At 44.1% G+C, this 20,675-nt stretch overlaps 1 protein-coding gene across 1 annotated transcript in view; it reads right to left on the bottom strand.

Moving 5' to 3' along the window:
• Nucleotides 1-9,349: 9,349 nt before the first annotated feature.
• The window catches only part of tmtc1 (transmembrane O-mannosyltransferase targeting cadherins 1), a 116,276-nt gene continuing 104,950 nt past the window's right edge, over nucleotides 9,350-20,675 (bottom strand). Inside the window, exons 15-19 of the mRNA XM_069671120.1 lie at nucleotides 20,331-20,475; nucleotides 19,909-20,046; nucleotides 18,219-18,341; nucleotides 13,618-13,695; nucleotides 9,350-11,836 (exon numbers count right to left, since the gene is read on the bottom strand). Coding sequence (XP_069527221.1) covers nucleotides 11,711-11,836; nucleotides 13,618-13,695; nucleotides 18,219-18,341; nucleotides 19,909-20,046; nucleotides 20,331-20,475 — 610 coding nt within the window. The 3' untranslated portion in view covers nucleotides 9,350-11,710. The remainder of the gene's footprint in view (nucleotides 11,837-13,617; nucleotides 13,696-18,218; nucleotides 18,342-19,908; nucleotides 20,047-20,330; nucleotides 20,476-20,675) is intronic.

Here is a 20,675-nt window from a genome sequence, read left to right as displayed (position 1 = left end):
CCTGATTTGCTCCCCTCCCTCTGATTCTCAGGGATTCTCTGGAGAATCAAGCAGCAGGCAGACGTTAAACAGCTCGCAGACACTTCATCTCACTTCCTCATCTGTCGCCTTCTCATCTTCTCTCTGGAGGGGACTCCCCCTCCAACCATCACATCTCTCTGTCTCTGTCTTTACTGGAAGCTGTGAGAAAGAAACAGGGAATCTTTGTTAGCCCGCATAATGAACACACACGCACACACACGCATAAACGGTTTAACCCAAAAAAATAGAGGTGTGAACTAGTACAGAAGGATAAATAATATAGTGTTGGATTGGACCTTTGGCACTAAAGACAAACAGGTGTAGTGACAGCTGCTGACCACAGGAGGGCAGTGCTGTAAAGTGCTGTCGAGGAAATCAGCGGTGTCCCTCTAAGATGACTCAGGAAAAAACCCGCATGCACGCCTCCTGTATGTGTGTGTGTGTGTGTGTGTGTGTGTGTGTGTGTGTGTGTGTGTGTTTGTAAGTACCAAATTATCTTGGTCCAGTCATGTGTTTTCTGTCTCCATGGCAACCGGAGCTCTGTACACCGTGCACAGGAAGTTTGTTTCCTTCTGTGAGAGCAAACAGAATATGATCCACTTACAACGGTTGTTCCATTAAATTATTCTGGAGAGATAAAGTCCGACTTAACTTCAGCTGCTGATTAAAAAGTGTCTCAGCGAAGAAAGAAAGTTAAAGTTGTTATAAAACTGTTGAATTATTTTGCTTTTGTAGCTTTTAGTATAAATTACATTCATAAATCTTTAGTAGATAAATGTAATAACCTGTTTATTTAACGTAGGGATGAATGAACCAGTGCACAGTTTGCAGCTCAGTCTCACTAACAGATAAGATTTACATCATAGACTGTGTGTGTGTGTGTGTGTGTGTGTGCGTGTGTGTGTGTGTGTGTGTGTGTGTGTGTGTGTGTGTGTGTGTGCGCGCGCGTGTGTTAGGTGATTAATATGCACTTAGATCTCAGTACGTACTAACCCACTGCTTTATATGCAAGGTGATTAATCATGTTAATCTACTGCAGAGGTACATGGAGTTCTCCTCCCCTTCTTCACTTCACTGTCCTGAGTGAAAAATAACTTCAACCTTTCCATCCGTCTATGTTTACAGGAGGGGAGGATGAAGGGAGGGAGGGAGGGAGGGGAGGAAGCATCGCAGACATAACTCCATCTGGATAAGCCATGCCTGTCTTTCAGGCACCTCTTTGATTAAAATTTCAGAGCAGACTGATGAATGTCGCACCATCTGGACGGAAGCTGAAGTGATTTAACATCTCAGAAAGTTCTCAGACTTAATTTCAAAGGTGTTCAATCACACAGCTCGATTATGCTGAAACACGAAGCGTTTACTCAAATAGATGCACAGGCCGCGTTAAGTAAAGAATGCCCTTATTTGCATATGTTCATTCCAGTTTTGTGAGGACTGCTGCACCTGTTTTTATGCTCCTCATGCAAAAAAAACACAGCAAAACATTTACCCAGAAGGTGTGTTCAGACTAAAAGTGAAGGGAATGTTTCCTGTGGCGGAATTACATACAAATTAAACATAAAGTTGTGAATACAGATGCTGCTTTGCACCAGGAAACCCTCCAGACGTCCTCAAACTGCATTAGAAATGGTCTAACCAAACTCCATTCAAAAAACAACCATTTTAACGCAGTTTTCCTGTCGTCTTGGAGACAGACCTGACAAAGCATGAATTTAAACTTTTTACAAACCTGCATCATGATGCAGTTATTTCAGCCTCCTGTTTATTGTCATTAAATCTCTGTAACATCTGTTTATTTTGGGTTCATAGCGCATGCTAAACTTGCATCAACCAAACTCCATTCAAAAAACAAGTATTTTTAAAGTTGTTTTATTGTCGTCTTGCAGACAGACCTGACACTGCATGAATTCAGACTTTAAACTAATCAGCATCCTGATGTAGTTATTTCAGCATCCTTTCAGCCTGTTGATTGTCATTAAATCTCAGTAACATCTGCTTATTTTGGCTTCATAGCGCTGCAGTAAGACAGCCCACGTGTGACTTGCTAGATACAGTGAAAGTGCCACTCAGAGGAGACAGATGGACAGGCGCTCCACGGCTGAAACAGAACGCCACTAGTTGGTGTCCATCAGCATTTCCTGTGTTCTGCAATGTAAAATTACTGTTTTTGTCAATGGAGTCTGGTGGCTTTGAAGAGAGCGACTGAACAGCTGTTTACTGCAGCTGACAGTTTAAATACATTTGGTCAAATCAACATCTCATCAGTCTGTTTTTCTTCAGGCAGACGCTTGAATTTACAGCACATTTCCAGGACATGAAGGTGTCACAGATATCTCCATGAAAGCACACCAGAGCATGATCCTGATTGGACTAAGTGCCGTGTCACAGTGATAAGGATTATCTTCAGAGCAAATGGAGCAGATAAATCAGCAGTGAGTGTGTGGAAGCTGCAGCCAGCAGCCTCTCTGCTGACATTTACTGCCGCTCTCCATCACTGCTACAAAAGACCTCCGTGTAATTGAAATACACTTTTATAGTCAGTGGACATAATGGTGCCACCAGCCTGACAAGACGTCCGGGGCCGGAGGTTAGTGAGCGGCTGCACTCTTCAGGGGCTTTATTGTAACTTGTGTGGGGCCTGCAGAGTCATAAAATCAGGGAAAGGCTCGTTATGGTCCTGCTGGTTAGTTTAACTCAATTTAGTCCATCAAATAACAGATAAAGAGCAGCCCATTAGATGTGAGGATAAATCAGAGAAAGAGGGGTGAAAGGCTGAGAGGATGGAGAAGGAGGAGGAGTGGAGGGAGCTCCTCAGGATGACAGGAACAACTAATGACCACTCTCTTTCATTAATGCAGCCTGCGTGTGTGATACATGACCAGAGCACGAGCTCGGAGCTGAAACGAGGCCATTACACGCATGAGGACATGCAATCACGTGCATGTGTGTGTATTAAAGTGCCTACATGTGTAAGCACGCAGAGAACACTTGCCCTGCCAGAGTAGTTATCCGTCACATGCTCCAAAAGAGAACAAAACAACTGTTAGTCGAATGTTCATTCACCGAACCCCATAATACTTTTACTACTGCTATTCAGCACACACTTACAGAACATACAGATGCACTTTAATGAGCTAAGGCAGCCCCTTAAACAAGATGACTCGCATTTAGTCAGTCACATCCTGCACTCCCTTTTTTTTTTAAAGCTGCATCATTGCAGAGCAAGCAGCATCAACAGGCTGTAAACGTTACAAACTGAGTCTTAAAATGAGCCTCTATGGTACAAGAGGTTTTAACTGGGAGCCGAATCATCCACAGAGGTGTCCTCCTCTAAAAAACACAAAGACAATGTAATTAAAACCAATAAAACACTGATTAAAGCAGCTTCATGTTAAAAATCACTGTTTCATCAATACTTTTCTGCACGGCTCTGGAAGCTGCGCGCTACCCTTTCGCTAGAGCTAACTAGCTGACCAAAATCCATCTTCGGATAAATGATGCAGTTAAAACACAAATGTGATGTCACCTGAAACAGGAAGAAAGCAGTCGGCTCGAAATGTTTCCATGTACTTATTGAAAGGTCCGTAAACGTGCATCTTACAGGTGAAACAAGATTCAGGAAGGCGGTGGAGATGTTAGTGTGGCACTGAACTGAACGAAAAGAACAAATAGAATATGAAGAACAAAGCTTCATATTGTTAACACCAAGTCTGACACGCTCAGAGTCTCGTACAAACTGTGAACAAACGTATTTGGAAGAACTGCGGTGTGGAGGAAAGTAATATTGCACGTCAAAGCGTAAAGATAGAACCTTTTTGGAGACATGAAAGTGGGTTTTGTTCTGGCCGCAGTCCTGTAAATACAATGAAGAACTTTGTTTTTTTTCCTTTGTTTTCCGTGCAAGGTGCAGCAGCACTGGCCAGACAGCGAGGTGAGAGAGCTTCTTCTGATGTTCGCCCCCGACGTCAGACGGTGACGCAGCAGAAAAGAGACCGACAGGAGTACACTCCACTGGCAACGGGAAAAGAGACAATCGGCATTTATTAGCGGGTCTTCCCGGGTCTGAAACACCAGCGTCAGCGCGCTAATTTTGGTGGGAAAGAGGAATAACAAAGCAGTATCTTGTGCGTCACAGTAGTAAGATTTATTAAACCGATGCATTAGATCACGTAACATCTCTAGGTTTGTCCAAAGGTTCTCCCTTATCCATCGCTGATATTGTACGGTGGCCAGCAAGGGCTTAAACAATGTCAATTCAAGACATCTGAAAAATCCAAAACAACAGAATCAAGCTCCAATAAAAACTCTTTAATGGCTTTAAACAGCCGTCCCTCTCTCTCTCTCCGTCAGTGAATGTGGCTGACACCGCTGCTCCCGCCAGTCGACAGACAGGAATAAATGATGACCCTGTGTGCTCCTCTCACCCCTCCTCCTCCCTCTCTGTCCTGCTGGCTCTGCTCTACATCAGCTCTGATCTCCTCTCCTCTGCACCGTCTGTTCCCTCCTCTCTTCTCTCCATCCCTCTCTTCTTCAAAGGGCTTCATTGTTTGAAGCATCAGTGAAGCTCTGCGGTGATCTCGCGCACACGCACACACACACACACACACACACACACACACACACGTTCAGCTGTTAATCAGACACATTTGGTGTGTGTGTGTGTGTGTGTGTGTGTGTGTGTTTGTGTGTGTGTGTGTGTGTGTGTGCAAGTAAGTTTGAGCAAATGTTTGCTGTGTTTCAGGAAACAATCTGATTTATTCTTCTCCTTTATTGTCTGCAGGTGATTAGAAGGCCCTCGGTTGCCTCCTTCAGCTGCTCGACGGGACTTCAAACTGTTTTGCAGACTCAACATTTATTGTTTTCCTGTTGCTGAAAGATGAAGAAGATGGTGTATAGTCAGAGGAGAACACACCTGCCGCTTTACCCAAATCATTGACTCTGTTTCTCTCTTACTTAAACTCTGTCCTGAACATTTCAAAGAAAAACAAACTTTGTATCACTAAATATATTTGCTGACAAATGAGGCCCAAAGCCTGCAGTTCCTCTCTTGTCCACTTGAGGCTGTCTCCAGCAGTGAGTCAGTCCCATGTTAAGATGTCCAACTTTACAGCAGAAATAAACATGTTTACAGCCTGGTACAAAAACTGTTTGGGTCTCTATAGCTCATTTCTCTCTTAAAGGAGCAGTTCTCCCCTGAACAAAGCCCCTGTCAGTCAAAGCTGGTGTTCTCTGTAATCAATAGAAGCAATAATGTTTGAAATTGGTGCCATAGCTGTGGAGAATGTCGTACAAACAGCTCGTGGTTTTGCCCATTCTATATTCCTACAACACCCAGCATGCATTGCGCCCCTCCCTCTGAAAGGAACGGCCCAGCGAGAGACGCTGGAGTGAAATACTCCCGTTTCTCTTCAGGCGACGGCTCAGAGCGGGACAGAGTCTGAAGTATGACGAGAATATACCGGTGGATCGTCTGAAACATCTTCAGGTCTGCAGTCGACATTTCAAACCTGACGATTCTGAACGAGACATGCAGAGATGTGGACTTGAGACTTGTTGACTTGGACTCGAGTCGATTTGAGTCACTGTTTTGATGAATTGCGACTTGACAAAAAATAACTTGAGACTCGACTTGACTTGAAGCATGATGACTCGGATGACCTGCGTGTGTTCATTAGTTTGAATGTTAGCTGTTAAATATAAAATGATCAAATTCAGTGTTGTCGAGTTTCTGTCTAACTATCAAGTATGTACGCAGCACGAACTGGGAATTATGATGGGACGACTCAGAAAGCTCCCGGTATGGGATCGTCATGATTGGCTGTCAGTCAAACTTCTCGCTATGGCAACACGCAACATCAAAGCCCCCAAAGAGAAGCCTCATCAGTCGTACTCGTTACTACTCAATACGTTTTACATATTTTTTTTCTACCATAATGGCATTAGCTCCTCATAATAGCATGATAGGACGGGGAGTCAGGACTGTTGTCGGCCTTGTTCTCCAATTCCAACTTATACAACCACATTTGTTCCTGCTCTTTTATACGACACACAGGGGCGTTTCCTAAATGTCTTGTATGCCAAAGGCTGGGTTGCCAAGTCTGCTAATTGTAAGCAACTTTGGGCTTGTTTCTCTGCAAAAATGCTTACAAATATTGGTAGTGAAGGGATGCCTTTTTTATTGTGTAGTTGCTCATCTGTGCATGCTCCCTATACACCGGTCTAAAAACAAACAGGCCTTATGTGAAACTTTTCCAGAAACAGGCCTCAAAATAGAAATTAATGAGTTAGTTATGAAGCTATAAAACAAAGCTTTACAGCCGTCTCTCTCTCTCTGCTCCGGCTGCCTCAGGAAGTCGACCTCGCCTGGCTGTGATGATCAGGTTATTCAGAGGTTTCCGTCCTGCGTAAATCCTGATACTGGCGTGCTCTCTCTCAGTGCTGGATGTGAGCCACAGGCCTCCAGCCATCGTTTGTTCCCGTCTATGAAACACTAACCGAGGGCCTGATGGGTGGGACTGTGGAGGAACTGCACAATACTGAAACAGATCCAGTTTCTGTTTGCTCAGTCGGGGATGTGAGGTGGCTGCAAATAAATCCAGCAGGGAAGTTCCAAGGACTCAAAGAGCAGAAGCATTATATCGCTTTGTTACGGAAGGAAACCAGGCAGCTGTGAAACTCAGAACCTTCTTTTAAATCCCTCCTCAAAACTCTCTGTTATCACTTCTTTCCACCTGTAGCTGTCCAGAGGAGGGATTTGAATATGATTCAGCTAAATCAAACACGTTGAGAGTTAAAAAGTTGGGAAAACTGCAACACAAGAAACTTTAAGTTCAGTCAGGTGGAGGGTTTTTTACTTAGCAAGTTTTATATGGATATCCAATCAGTGGTGACAGTAAATGTAGTTGATTAAAGCAATCAGTTCCTCAACATACTTACCAAAGTCACTGCGTTGGGCCATGCCAGCGGTGCCTACATGTCCCAGGATGCATTGCGTGTATGTAGTTGCAACTTGGGCTTCGTTCTCCTGCATTTCTTCAGCCGTATTTTCTGTCTCTGATAAAAATGGCACCATATCCAGTCAGCCTGTCACAGTTCTGCTCTCTGGGTCTTTTTCCACTCAGCTCACCTCTGCTCCTCTCCGTCGGCCTGCCACGTCCACCTCATCAGTTCACTCAGCTCACCTGGGTACACAGCTGGTCCTTATCAGTAATCAAGACAGTATGTAAGACTCTGCTCGCACACTCATACCCAGATTGTTCTTCACCTTCCATGCAAGACTTTGCAGCTGCATCAGGCCGTGTCTGCACCTGAAAACGGATCTTTTGTAAACTCCGCCCAGAGTGAAGACTTTTAGAAACTCTGTTTCCACGGAGACGGGGTTAAAGGTGTTTTTGGCTCGTGGCGTTATCTCCTTAGTGAGGCGTCACAAATGACGGACGTGACAAAAACAGTGAAGCTTCTAACGGTGCTAACAGGACTGTTCACATGTTTACACGTATATGTACAGTTACTCGTCCACTATATTGAGGAACAGAGGCGTCAGGTGCACCACCGAGGTCACCGAAAGGTCGTCTTCCAGCAATAGATTTTTCCAGCTTTTGATTGGCCACGATTCTTCCTGTTCTTCTTTGCATGACCGGGTTATATCGCCGCCTGTTGGCGTGGCATTCTCATGACCGCGTTTCTGTCGTGTTTTTTGAAACGAAGGGGGAAAAATACCTGTGCTCGTGTCGACATGGCATCATTCAGACTGACTTATCAACCCTGTGTGCCTCTGACCTGCCAGCCTTTCAGATTCAGACTTCATTCATCCCAAAGGGCGATTCACTTTTTACAGCCTCGTGTGGCCCCATGCCTGAGGACTCACACGAGGGCTGGACAAAAATGAATTACAATCCACACATTAAAAAAGTTTAAAATCAATATGAATAATAAAATAAGGTATTCTGGGATGAGTTGCACATGAATGTCTCGGCTTAACCTCCGAGGTTTAACAGCCTGATAGCAGAAACAATGAAGGACTTTGAATAGTGATTTGTTTTCCTGAGAGGCGCGATAAAGCATTACCATGCATTCAGCGGACGGGACGTGGCCACGTTGGGTAATAATTCCTTGTCATAATCCCGGAAATCGCCTCTTCCTTCTGTCCTCTACCATGAGTCCTGCCTCAGCGTTCCTGCGTGGTGCTCCCCTGCTACTGTGTGAGTTTCCCTGCTCTGCTTACCTGTGGATTACTGTGGCTCAAAGACTCAATGTGTCGCCGCACTCACCTGCTGGCTCCCCAAATCTCTGCCTGGCCTTAACTTACATTCCACCTGCTTCCTACTGGTTCATCAGCTTTAACGGAGCGATATCCTGGTGATGGACCCGCTGCCTCCTTGACCACGTCTCCTGCCTGCACCTTTAAGGTACTGTGGCCTACATGAAGTCACCGGCCAACTTTCAATTAATATATACAACCTGTCGCCGGTCTAGAGGTGTCCAGAGTGAACAAGTTTGGCTGCTCGTTAAATACAAGGGAGTGGACTTACCTGTCTAACCCAGTCACGCCCGCGGACCACCGCTCCACGTGTGACGTTCCCTGACAGCAGTTTCTTCCACCTCTCCCAGCCTCGTCTCCTGGCGTGTGACCAGCTCCCGCCTTCTCACGGTTTCCCGTCGGTTTCAGTTCTTTAATTGTGCGACGAAGACAAATAACGAAAATAATGCTCAGAGCAAAGGAGAAGGACGGAAAATAATCTCATTGTGACACGCCGCTTTCCTAGTCACTGCCAGTCACTGTCGTGGCGTTCCTCACTTCTGTCACGACAGGTTTTCATCTGAACTACTAACCAATCACAGTCCATCACCCTGCATAGCGTAACGGCCAAATCATAGTGTGGGCCCTCACCTTGATGCACTCACCTGTCTCCTGGTTCGGCTCACCCAGCCCAAGCCCCCAGCCCAGTCCAAAGAGCTCAAAGCCTGTAAATACTGAACTGAACTGTGTGTCTGTTTGTACCTGGACCTGCTGAAGCCTAAAGTAAAGTTATCACCTACGATCCCCGTTTCCCTGTGTGCTGCAATCGGGTCTTAACACCCGTTACAATGCCAGAACACTGTAAATGAAATAAAATAAAAATCATCTGCACATATTTTAGGACCTTCTCTCTGTTCGTAGCTTGTTTGCAAATGAAATGGTCTGTAGTTCTTTAGGGAAGCAACTACACCAAATAAAAGCGCTAGTGAAGAAGAAGAACAATATATTATAATGCAGCTGTTTACCTACCTCAGACACATTCAGATGAGCTTACATTTAATCAGTGAAGACTCCAAACCCTTTGTAATAAAACATAAACTTTATTTTCTTGGTGCAGTTCAATCGTTGCACCGGTCACTTCATTGTCATCCAAAAGTCATTCCACAACAAAAATCATTGTCAACAAAACCACAACAAGCAACCAAACAGCAAACTCCAGAGGTCAAAGTGCGCGAGAAGTTTTGGGCTGCTCACACGGGAGCAGACACACGAGCTTATTAAACCTGCAGACGGCTCGCAGCATCGGGTCTTCTTCTGTGGTCGGTGCTGGAAAATGGAGTCAGCTGAAGAGTTTATATCGAAGGAGAAAGCAGCTTCTTCTGAATCTTCTAATAAGACAGAAAATCTGTTGCTTTACAGATGAAGTCTTTTGTTGTGTTCTCTGATAAACCCAGTGGAGTTAAGATGAATATTTCCTTCATGTGCGACACAATAATATAAACTAATTAAGTGATCTCTTCCGTGAATGGCTCAGGTGTCATCATGTGAGCTAACAACTTTTATACTTGATCTTCGCCCAAATCTGACATCTAAGTTTTAATAAAGGGTGAAGTTAATGCACTCTTATATACCGGACAAATCTGAACGCTCATGTTGCTTTTGTTCTGGCAAATGTGTCCGATAACCTGATTCAGGTCAGGCCGATCACAATCTCGGAAGCCATCAGGTATAGTCTGACGACGATGAAGCCTCTGGGAGCAGCACAAACATGTCGTGCATTCTGGTTTAGCCACGGTTAGCGACAAACGACTTCCAGCCCGACGTCCTCCTCCGTGCGCTGCATTGTTTACAGTCCAGTCAGCAGCTCGAGCAGCGACCGTGTGTTCAGATCAAAGGTAAATCCTCCCTCCAGATGTGTCTGCTAAATAAACGCTGTCATCTCTCGGTTCGTCCCATCCCCCGGAGGAGCGCCCGTTCATCTGTCTGTGCTGAGTCTCAGTCTCACTGTAAACAGGAAGTTACACAGAGGCTGCACTCTGGCTTACTGCAGCGGGATGAAGCCCAAACAGAAACAGATTCTCTTGTGATCGACTTTAATTAACGGCTCTTCAGTTTGCTGAAAGAACAACATCATGATGCAGATTAGGAACAACATGAAGCTTTGTCAGGTCTGTCCTCAGGAGGAGAAGAACACTACTGTAACATGAGACGGAGGGCGGAGCCATCGTTTATGATGCATTCAAGGAAGTCGGGAAATCTAAATTCTGAACGGCTTTCAGGACACAGTGTCCAGCAGATTTGAGTCCAGTTGAATTATTGATCTAGAACAGATTGTTAGCTGTTAGCTGTTAGCATGCAGATATCTGTTTATAGACATTAATTAATTGTTGTCAGATGACGCTGATGGGAGCCGGGATGTCATTACATTACAGTGGCTCACGTTGCCGCATGCTTCTGCTCTCCACACGGACTGTTCTTCCTGCATACGCTGAAGCCTCCTGATGCGTGATTGGTCAATATACTCGGACTACAGCTGTAACGGAAACCAGAACACTCTCAGTACTATAATCCGGCCGTGTCTCTTTGTAAATACAGATTCGGCCAATCATAAACCTTTCTCTTACACAGGGCGTGTTTGACGTATCTTAGTTAACAACAAAGATGGCTGCCACGGATGTGACACGTTCTGAATTCCGTCATAATGAAACAAACTGGACGGTAGATCACATGATGTAAAAGTTTTAGTTGTGGCTACAAAATCAAGTCATGCAAAAAGTCTGGAACTAGCTTCCTCGCCTAGCAACGCAGTGCTGCGTCACATACTGGCCGAGGTATCGGTCGGGTGACTGGGTATCAGTAAGATCACCTGATGACACCTGAGCAAGCTCAGGTCACTGAAGAAGCTCTGACAATCAATATTTGATCTTCTGTTATTTTCTTACTGCTCCCACGGGCACTGAATGAAGCGGCATGCTCATTCCCTTCATTACAATAACGTTTTCCACACACTTTCACAGCACTAATATAAATACATGAATAATTCTCGTAGGCAGGGCAGAGGGCCGAGTTATAATCTGTCTGGAAGTGCCTTAAAGGACATCACATGAATAAGAAATCAACCAAACACAAACGTCTGAAGCAGATGTGCACGTTGAAGCAAAGCTGACGCAGACGGGGCTCCACGTGGTCCTCGACCAGCCGCTCCCTCCTGCTCACCCCGGGAAAGGCTCCTGTGGCCGGACCAGCCTCTTTGACCCCTGAGCTCCCGGTCCACCTCTATACATTCCCCATCCTCCTCTGCTCTAACACGCAGGTCCTCATAGTATGCAGGTCTCTCATCCGGTAGCCTGTTGGCTGGTGTTGGGGCTCCCGAGAGGGGGCGGGGGCAGTGCCTTGTTCCCCTGTTCTCTGCCCAGGATGGTGCAGCGTCCGGTGGATCGTGGCGGCCTACGCCCCCCCTGTCAGCTTCCTCTCCAGCCGGTCCAGCTTGGCCAAGTTTTCCTTCAGAAGTTTGGAACCAGGGCTCAGGAGCAGGGCTCGCTGGTAGTACATCCTGGCTGCTGCATAGTCTCCCTGCAAAACAACAGAATGATACACACATTACAAACAGACCGTGTTCAGAACAGACCGACCCGAGGGCTGCACCACCAACACGCCCACGCTTTCATTGCTTAAACAGGCTCGACAAAACCTCCAGCCGTCTCTAGTTAACCAGCTCTTCTGCTTCACATTTGTGCTTGTTCACATAAAAGGAGGCGTTTGACGAGTCATTAGACACTTCTTAAAGGAGCGATCGCAGGCTGACCACTCAGTGAGGCAGGCTTTAAATATAAACAGCAAAGAACAATATAAGAACGCTTTTACGTCAAAATGCAACACTGTGCCTGCAAGAAAAGGTAAGTGAGGAAAATTTGACTGGTTTAATCTGTAATATAGAATATCTATTAACCACTTGATGCTGTTTATTTGTAACGTGACAAACTTCCGGCGTTCAGCAGGAGGACAAACGGAGCACAAAGGATCTTACATGTCACCACCATGTGCAAATGTGTCCATTACAGCTATAATACAACTTCTGATATGTGCAATAACACTTTCCTATATCAGGCTATATTATGATCATTATCATGTGCAATATCTCCCTCAATAGTTATTATGTTATTTCCCTTTGGTGATCAATAAAGTTATTGTTATTATTATTATATTAGTCACTGTCTCTTTGCATGTAACCCATATACACTATTTATTGTATATACCACTTACATTTGAGTCGTTTGACTTTTATTTTGTGCTGTAACTTTCTGCATTCTGGCACTAAAATGTCCTTTTGGGATTAAAAAAGTTTGATGTCATCTGATTTAAAACAGCACAAAGCAAACAGCAGTTTGTGCTGCAGGAACTGAACAGCTTCCTTTTGTGGGATTACTGATGTAACCTCACAGTTACATCGCTCACAGAGAATATCGTCAGGAGAATCTCTTTCGAGGTGAGGTGTGCAGAGTAAATTATGATCGCAATATAGTGAGATGCAGAAATAAAGAGATGCACCTTCCTGACTCTGAAGCTCTGGCTTTAGGCTTCACACAACTCGTTAAAAGTCATCTTTGTATTAAACCCCTGCTGCTCTGTCAGAAGCTTCAGTGTAGCTTCAATCAATTTAAATTAATGACACAGAGGAAATGAAGATATTGGTGGTTTGATTAAAATAGCTCCGCAGTTACAACAAAAATACCAAACGCAGAACATCAAACTCAGCACGAATTTTTATTTTAAATGTTTTAATAGGACAGACTCAACCCCTGTTAAATTAATGAAAAGTGTTGCCACTGTAATAAAATAAAGTCCTGTGTTTCTCATAAGATCTGAAATGCCCCAAACTGCAGGTAGAAGGTAGATGCAAGAGAACGTCCCTTTAGATCCCAAGTTAAATGATATGGATGATGATAGTTGGTCATATTTCAAAATAAAGTGAGGGAGTCACTGCCACAAACGGGAAGATTACTAATAATATAAAAGAGAAATCTTGGTGGCGAACATTTCCACTCCTACCTGCCCTGATTCAAAGGAAACGAGCGTCAACGTTAATCTTCTTGATGAAGCCGTGAGGAACGAATGTTTGCACACAGATTCTTTTATACTTTATGGATATAAATATGACAGAATAAAGACATGACAGAAACAAATCTACATATTTAACCGTCTCTTCCTTTTCATTCTTTCCCCGTCTTTTTAGAATTGACCCAATATCACGTCACTCTTTGGAAGTGAAATGTTTCCCCGAGCCCGACATGATGAATAATAATGTGATGACCTCATACAGGTCCAGAGTCAGTCACAGTAACTGGTATAAGAACCTTGATGTGCTGAATCCCTCCCATGTTCATCCAGGCCTGCGACTGGTCCGGTTTGAGCTCCACAGCCAGCTTGTAGCTCTGAAAACAAAAACAGACTGTGATCAGAGTTTTATCGGACCATCAGACGGTCACTTCCTCCCACTGGAACAACAACAACAGGTTCACACTGTGCTCTGATGTCCTGGAAATCCCATCATGCATAGCAAAGCTGATCTATTGTTTTCACTCTCCAGGAACACGAGGATCTTTATCCACTAATTCTCCGCAGACGACCCGAGAGGATGAACCGGAAGATTGTTTTTCCCCTCTTCCCGCTCAGCCTTATTTTATCTGAAAGACATTTATTACAGGAGGGATCCTCGGGCTGTTCCAAGGTCATGACTGAAAACTTTAACAGGTTGCATAATGTAAGCAGCACATTAGCAGAGCAGCAGGAGCCCCTTTTCTCCATCTGTGTCGACACGGGAGGCGTTCAAGGACAGTACTGCATGTGGGTGACTCACACTTGGCAGCGCACAGAGCCGAACACACAAGAACGAGCGTAAAAAGGAAAGCAAATATGTGCTTCAGGTTTATGTGTGTGTGTAAAACATCAGCGGTCTGTGTGAACAGGTGTGTGTTCACAGGAGGTTTTTAAAGTTGTCTGGATGAGCAGACGCTCCTCTAATAATCGACTGAGCTGTCGTTACGTGTTTCACTCACCTTGCACAGGTTTAAAATCCCTCCTGAAGCCTATTTTTACACTTCATTATTATTCATATTATTAGCTGCAGCTGTGTTCACTCTGCTGTTACAGTGACAGAGATACATGTTACATTTTCACACCTTTTTGTCGTTCATAGTGTTGGAAGATGAGCTGGAATAATCCTGACACAAAAGGAGAGCATGTGAGACTTTTAAATATAAACACCTTCATGGCACCATGCTCTCATTAAGTTACATACATTATGTCTGGGTGAGATGTCTGCTTTCCTACACTAGAACAATTAAAGACTTCCTGAAAGAGACAGGTGAGAGACAGAGCAGAGCAGAGATGCATAGAAACAGCAGTGTTTCAGCTGTTAACACAGTGTGATTACACTTCATCCACTTGTTTCTCTCTGGGAATTAAATTATGTAAAGACAGATGACACAGCGATGCAGAGAATTTATTTTGGGCCCAGTCTGACCCCTTAAAAAATGTTCCTCCTGACAGCTGGCTGGTTTCAGTTCTAGTCTTTCTTGTGGAACCAAGATGCACCTCAAACACAAAGTTCTGCACCGGTTCTTTCTAAGAAACATGGGGATCAATATCCTCCAGACACCTGGTAATTCATATTTGTCCTCTGTGAGGGCCATGAGACTTCTTTATCAAACAACATGCATGCAGTTAGTTTGAGTCCTAATGTAATGTGAAAGCACATCCTGAGCTCTCTAGCGATGAAACACACACAGCACAAGTCCTTAAAGCTCAAAATGCCTTTTATTGTAGAAATCTAAATTATAAAGATGTTTCTTTCTTCATAAGGATGTTGATTTTTATCAATTAGAGTCTCGGGTTTTAACATTTTGATTTTTAGAAGTATTTCAGTGTTAAACCTTTCAAGACACACTTTTTATCACACGTCCTGTGTAGGGGACGGTGCGACTCTGTTTGCATCATGATCAACTCTTTCTTGAGGAAACGACAGAAACTGAATGAGGCGGAAAAGATTTGGTTTCAAATCAGTGAGGATGAGTCAGACATTAAGTTAAGAGATGAGGAGGAAGAGAGCCAGGAAGAAGAGGAGTAAGTCGAATGTTCAGAGGGAAACGATACAGATGAGAAGAGCCCAAAGGAAGAAATGATCGACACCCAGCCGCCGTTTGAAAAAGAAGTGAAACATAAGCTGGGCTTGTTAAAGTTTTTATAACAAGTCTTTGTAGTGAACATCTTTCCCCCAAAAGTACGTGACAAGGCATCGGTTTGGTAATCTCCACTTACAGATTCTACATAGAAATTGTGTTTTTGTTTCCGTTTGTCGTACGTTTGCAGTCCGAGTAGTATTGACCAATCACGTATCAGCAGGCTTTGGTGAAGGCAGCAAACAGTCTGTGTGGAGAGCAAAAGCAGGCAGAACGCAGTCCACTGTAATGTAATGACACCCTGGCTCCCATCAGCGTCATCTGACAACAATTAATTAATGTCTATAACCAGATATCTGCATGCTAACAGCTAACAGCTAACAATCTGTTCTAGAGCTAAAATTGACGCTGTGTCCTGAAAGCCGTTCAGCATTTAGATTTCCCGACTTCCCCGAATGCATCATAAATGCTGGCTCCGCCCTCCGTCTCATGTTACAGTAGTGTTCTCCTCCTCTTGAGGACAGACCTGACAAAGCTTCATGTTGTTCCTAATCTGCATCATGATGTTGTTCTTTCAGCAAACTGAAGAGCCGTTAATTAAAGTCGATCACAAGAGAATCTGTTTCTGTTTGGGCTTCATCCCGCTGCAGTAAGCCAGAGTGCAGCCTCTGTGTAACTTCCTGTTTACAGTGAGACTGAGACTCAGCACAGACAGATGAACGGGCGCTCCTCCGGGGGATGGGACGAACCGAGAGATGACAGCGTTTATTTAGCAGACACATCTGGAGGGAGAATTTTGTTTCTCGCTAAACGCTGGAGAAACACGGAAACGGACATGTTTGCTGTTGCTCCCATCATCGTCAGACAATCGCTGATTTGACGAATATTAGAATAATAGACTGTTGTTGTTGTTGGTGTTGCTATCTGGCAGTGACAGGGTCAAAGCTTGATTGGAAAAGAAAAATGATACATGAATGAATTCACTTTTTGGAAATCTTACATTGTTGTGTTTGTGGACTTTTTAACTGATTATATTAAGATCAAAGTGTGTGTGAATGTGTACAAAACAAATGATCTCTGCAAGCCCTCCTTTAAGCCTGTGTCACATGAAAGATAAAGAACATTTTTGGAAAATATTTATTTAGTTTATGGGAAAAAAAACTTTTTTTGTTTTCCTCTTCTACATGCACAAGCCAAGAAAGGCTAAAACTGATCTGTTTGGAACTAATGATGAGATTTAAACAACAAAGTAGCCCAGGAGTGTGCTTTGCATTCACTTTAAATCAAAAGACAAAAACTATTTGGATGAACTTCTGACTTTCACAAACCAACACAGCTCAGTTTCTTTTTATCGCACGTCTGTAAATAAATCCTGGAAGCTGAAAGTCTGCTTACAAGACAAAATATGATTAATAAACAGCAACAGAAGCTGCAGCATTAAAACCCCTCTATATTTATTTAGCTTCTTATCTGCAGGGATTAGGGCAGGACCGGGGATGTTTGAATCAGGAGACTTTCTGCTCTGACACTCTGGAGATGAAAAACAGACCTTAAAGTCCTAAAATAAACCAGTTTAAACGCGCACATCAAACGCTCTCTCCGGCTGCAGCGTGTTTGTTTTGCTCCTTCAGAGATAATAGCAGAGAAATAACACATCATTATCTGTATCAGCTAATGAAGCAGCTTCTCTGCACAAACACGGCTCTCTTTAAAGCTGCCGTGACCTCAGATGGCCTCCTCGGCTCTTCCCGTCTCGTTTCCACTCCGCCAGTGTTTCCCACAGAGCGCTCACAGTCGTCCCTCTTCGCTTTATTTGCTCTCCCGCCTCAGGACTTTTTCTCAGGAAGTCAATCAAAGCTTCCTTCTCTGGAAAGTGCCTTCCAGGAACTTTCCTTACAGATTAAATCTGAGCCACGAGTCCTCAGACAAGTTATTCAGACTGTGCCGACAGATCTGAGTCTGAAAAGTAATCGCAGTAACGAGCTGGTCTGACCTGCTTTTAATCGTTTTCAGTGTTTTTATACTTTTAGCTGCATTTACAACATAATGAAGGAAAGGATCCCCACAGAGTTGGACCTTTTTGCTAAGGTTTTTTAAACAGAAACAGCCGTTACACCACTTCGATCGAACCCACCAGACTCCATTAACAAAAACAGTAATTTGACCTCCCAGATCAAAGGAGTTGCCGGTCTACTGCCGCCTCTATCGATTTGTTTGTTGGAGTTTTAATGTGACTTTGGTGTTTAAATTGGATCCAACATATTATTTCTTTAACACACAAAAGAACTAACAGCAGCAGATCGAGGCAGCAGTAGATCACGAACCAACACGCGCTGCAAAGTTAAATTGCTGTTTTTATGAATGGAGTCTGGTGGCTTTGAAGAGAGTGATGTAACCACTATTTCTGCTTTAAAACAATCATTTTCTTCTCTAACAAAGAGGTCTATCTCTGTAGGGATCCTTTCTGTGATGTTGTCAGACACTGAGAATGACAATCTGAGCCTGTCAGTGGATGCACTTTGATGCGGCACATTCCCCCGGCACTAAAGATTGCAGCCATTACAGCTTGTCTGCGGCTGCAGGCTGAAGCGATCTACTGGAGCGATTCCAAAACCTCATTTGGACCCTAAAATGTGTAAACAAGCAAAAAAAAGTCCCAAGGTTTAAAAATACCAGAATTACATTTTTAAGGGTCAGTTTTTCTTGTGGGTGGATGTCTGCCCAAAGGCCCCAAAATATTAATTCCAGAAGAGAGAGAGGGAGAGAGAGCTCAGTACCTCGAAGGCTCGGTCCAGCTGGTTCATCTCTCTCAGCTGGTTTCCTTTGGAGAAATACAGCTCTGCTCTCACTGTCAGATCACTGGGATTCTGCTGCAGGGCCCGGTCCAGAGCGTCCAGAGCCTGGCACACACACACACACACACAGTGAATACACACATATAAGAAAAAACATCCTCTGCAGAAACCCCCCCTCCTTCACTTGCTGCTACTTTGATACATGAAGGCCTCTATGGGAAGGACGGATGGAGGGAGGAGAGGAATGTTAAAGAAGGAGGAGGGAGATGAGGAGAATGATGATGTATTCCTGTAACATGCAGAGAGAAAAGAGAATAAGGAGACGATTTGTGAATTTAGCAGAGACTCCATGTTGTTGGGAACATGGGACAAACTGACAAACCACATATAATGATGTTTCATTTCTGCTCTTGGAATGAAGCCCAGAGGCTGCAGGTTCTCTCCACAAGAGCTAATTATTAATAACCCTGGATTAACATTTAACACCTGACAAATTGAGTTTGTTTCCAGGTCATTTCAGTTTATTTTCCCTTATTTCTATAACTGTTGGTCTACAAATTAAACAAAAGACAAGTACGAGACAAGACGGGATGCAGGTTAAAACAGCAGACTTTGTCAAAACTCCTATTGATACCTTTAAAACTCACTGATTAACATGCTTTATTAAAGTTTAATTAATATGAACACAAACAGATATGTAAAATGATTTTTGATTTTAACAAAAGTTTGGATTTTAGACAAAGCCGAGCGAGCGAGCGAGCAGTTCCCCCTGCTACCTTTTCCTTTAAGAATTCCAGTATTTTTCAAATCTGGACCTGTGTTTTTAATCACTAAAGTTCTTGTTGTTTCCACTGACAGGTTCAGATTGTTATTCTAAATGTGTGACATCATTACAGAAAGGATCCCTACAGAGATAGACCTTTTTGATAACAGGACGATCCTTGTTTGAACCAAAAACAGACGTTACTCTTTAAGAGATCGCTCTCTTCAAAGCCACCAGACTCCATTGAGAAAATTAGTAATTTTACCTCACAGAACACGGGAGTTACCTAAAGTTTCCACAGCTGTCTCAATCAGTGGGGTTATGGTCTGGTGGCTTTAAAGAGAGCAAAGTGACGGCTCTTTGTGGTTAAAACAATCATCTTCCTCTGTAACAAAAAGGTCTATCTCTGTAGGGATCCTTTCTGTCATGTTGTCACACACTTAGAATAACAATCTGAGCCTGTCAGTGGAAACAACAAGAACTTTTAGTGGACGGACTCTGATCACTGAAAAAAGGCCCAGGTTTGAAAATAATAAGATTTCGATTTGAAGCAAAGAATCTGGGTCACAGTGAAAGAGAAAGACCGACAGCCAGAAGGGAAGGTGGTGGTGAGAGAACACAGTGGGAAGATGATTGACAGCTGCTCGCCAGCAAATGGCTGCTGGCCTGATGCACAGCGCAGGTGATTTGTTTCCACGGTAACTGTTGGAGCAGAACTCGTTTCCTGCGGAGAGTTTATCGTTTCTGAACAATCACATTCACATGTGTGTTTTCTTACCTGTAAGCTACTGACACCAAGGCCAGGAAACACACACACACACACACACACACACACACATTAAAATACACACACACACACACACACACACACACACACACACACACACACACTCACACACACACACAAACCTCTGTGTAGTTGCCTCTCTTGCTGTAGATGGCAGACAGGAGGCGGTAACATTCAATACAGCTGCCCTCTCTGGATATGATGTCCTGCGTCATCTTCTCTGCCTCTTTGGTACGACCGGCCATGGCTAAAACCTGAGCCTGGGACAGAGATACAGTGTGTGAGTGTGTGTTTGTGAGTGTGTGTGTGTGTGTGTGTGTGTGTGTGTGTGAATGTGTTTGTGTTTGTGTGAGTGTGTGAGTGTGCGAAACAGCAGAAACAGCTGTTTCAGGAATTGGCAACATGTTCAAGACCAGACACATGTTGTTTTGGTGAACATCCAGGATGTGGCAGCTTTCCCAAACCACACACACACCCAGATGTCCTGGCATTCAATGATTCGGTGTGTGAGTGTGTGTGTGTGTGTGTGTGTGTGTGTGCTCACCAGAGCCAGCCAGATGTCAGCACTGTTTGGCTGCAGGTCGGCAGCCTCTCTGTACACCTGCAGGGCCTCCTCGTAGCGGCCCGTGTTGTAGTACAGGGCACCGAGGGGGGTCAGGATGTCCACCTTCCTCGTCACCTGCAGCGCCCTGCAGGGAAAGGTCAAAGGTCACAAACATGGCTTTCCATGATAGTGCTTCAATCTGAATTAAGTGTTAAGGTAGACAGTGATTAGAGATTAGACCCTTTAGATAAAGAGTAAGATGCGTGTTTTCAGGAGACTCACTCTCTTAAAAGCCACCAGACTCCATTGACAAAAACAGTAATTTTACCGTGCAGAAGATGGGAG

This window comes from Semicossyphus pulcher, unplaced genomic scaffold, assembly GCF_022749685.1.
Source record: "Semicossyphus pulcher isolate SPU_LCO1_2020_fin unplaced genomic scaffold, fSemPul1.0.p SCAF_20, whole genome shotgun sequence".
In the NCBI taxonomy this organism is placed as follows: Eukaryota; Metazoa; Chordata; class Actinopteri; order Labriformes; family Labridae; genus Semicossyphus; species Semicossyphus pulcher.
The sequence above is the reverse complement of the archived record's forward strand: the minus strand, read 5'-3'. Positions and strand labels throughout refer to the sequence as shown.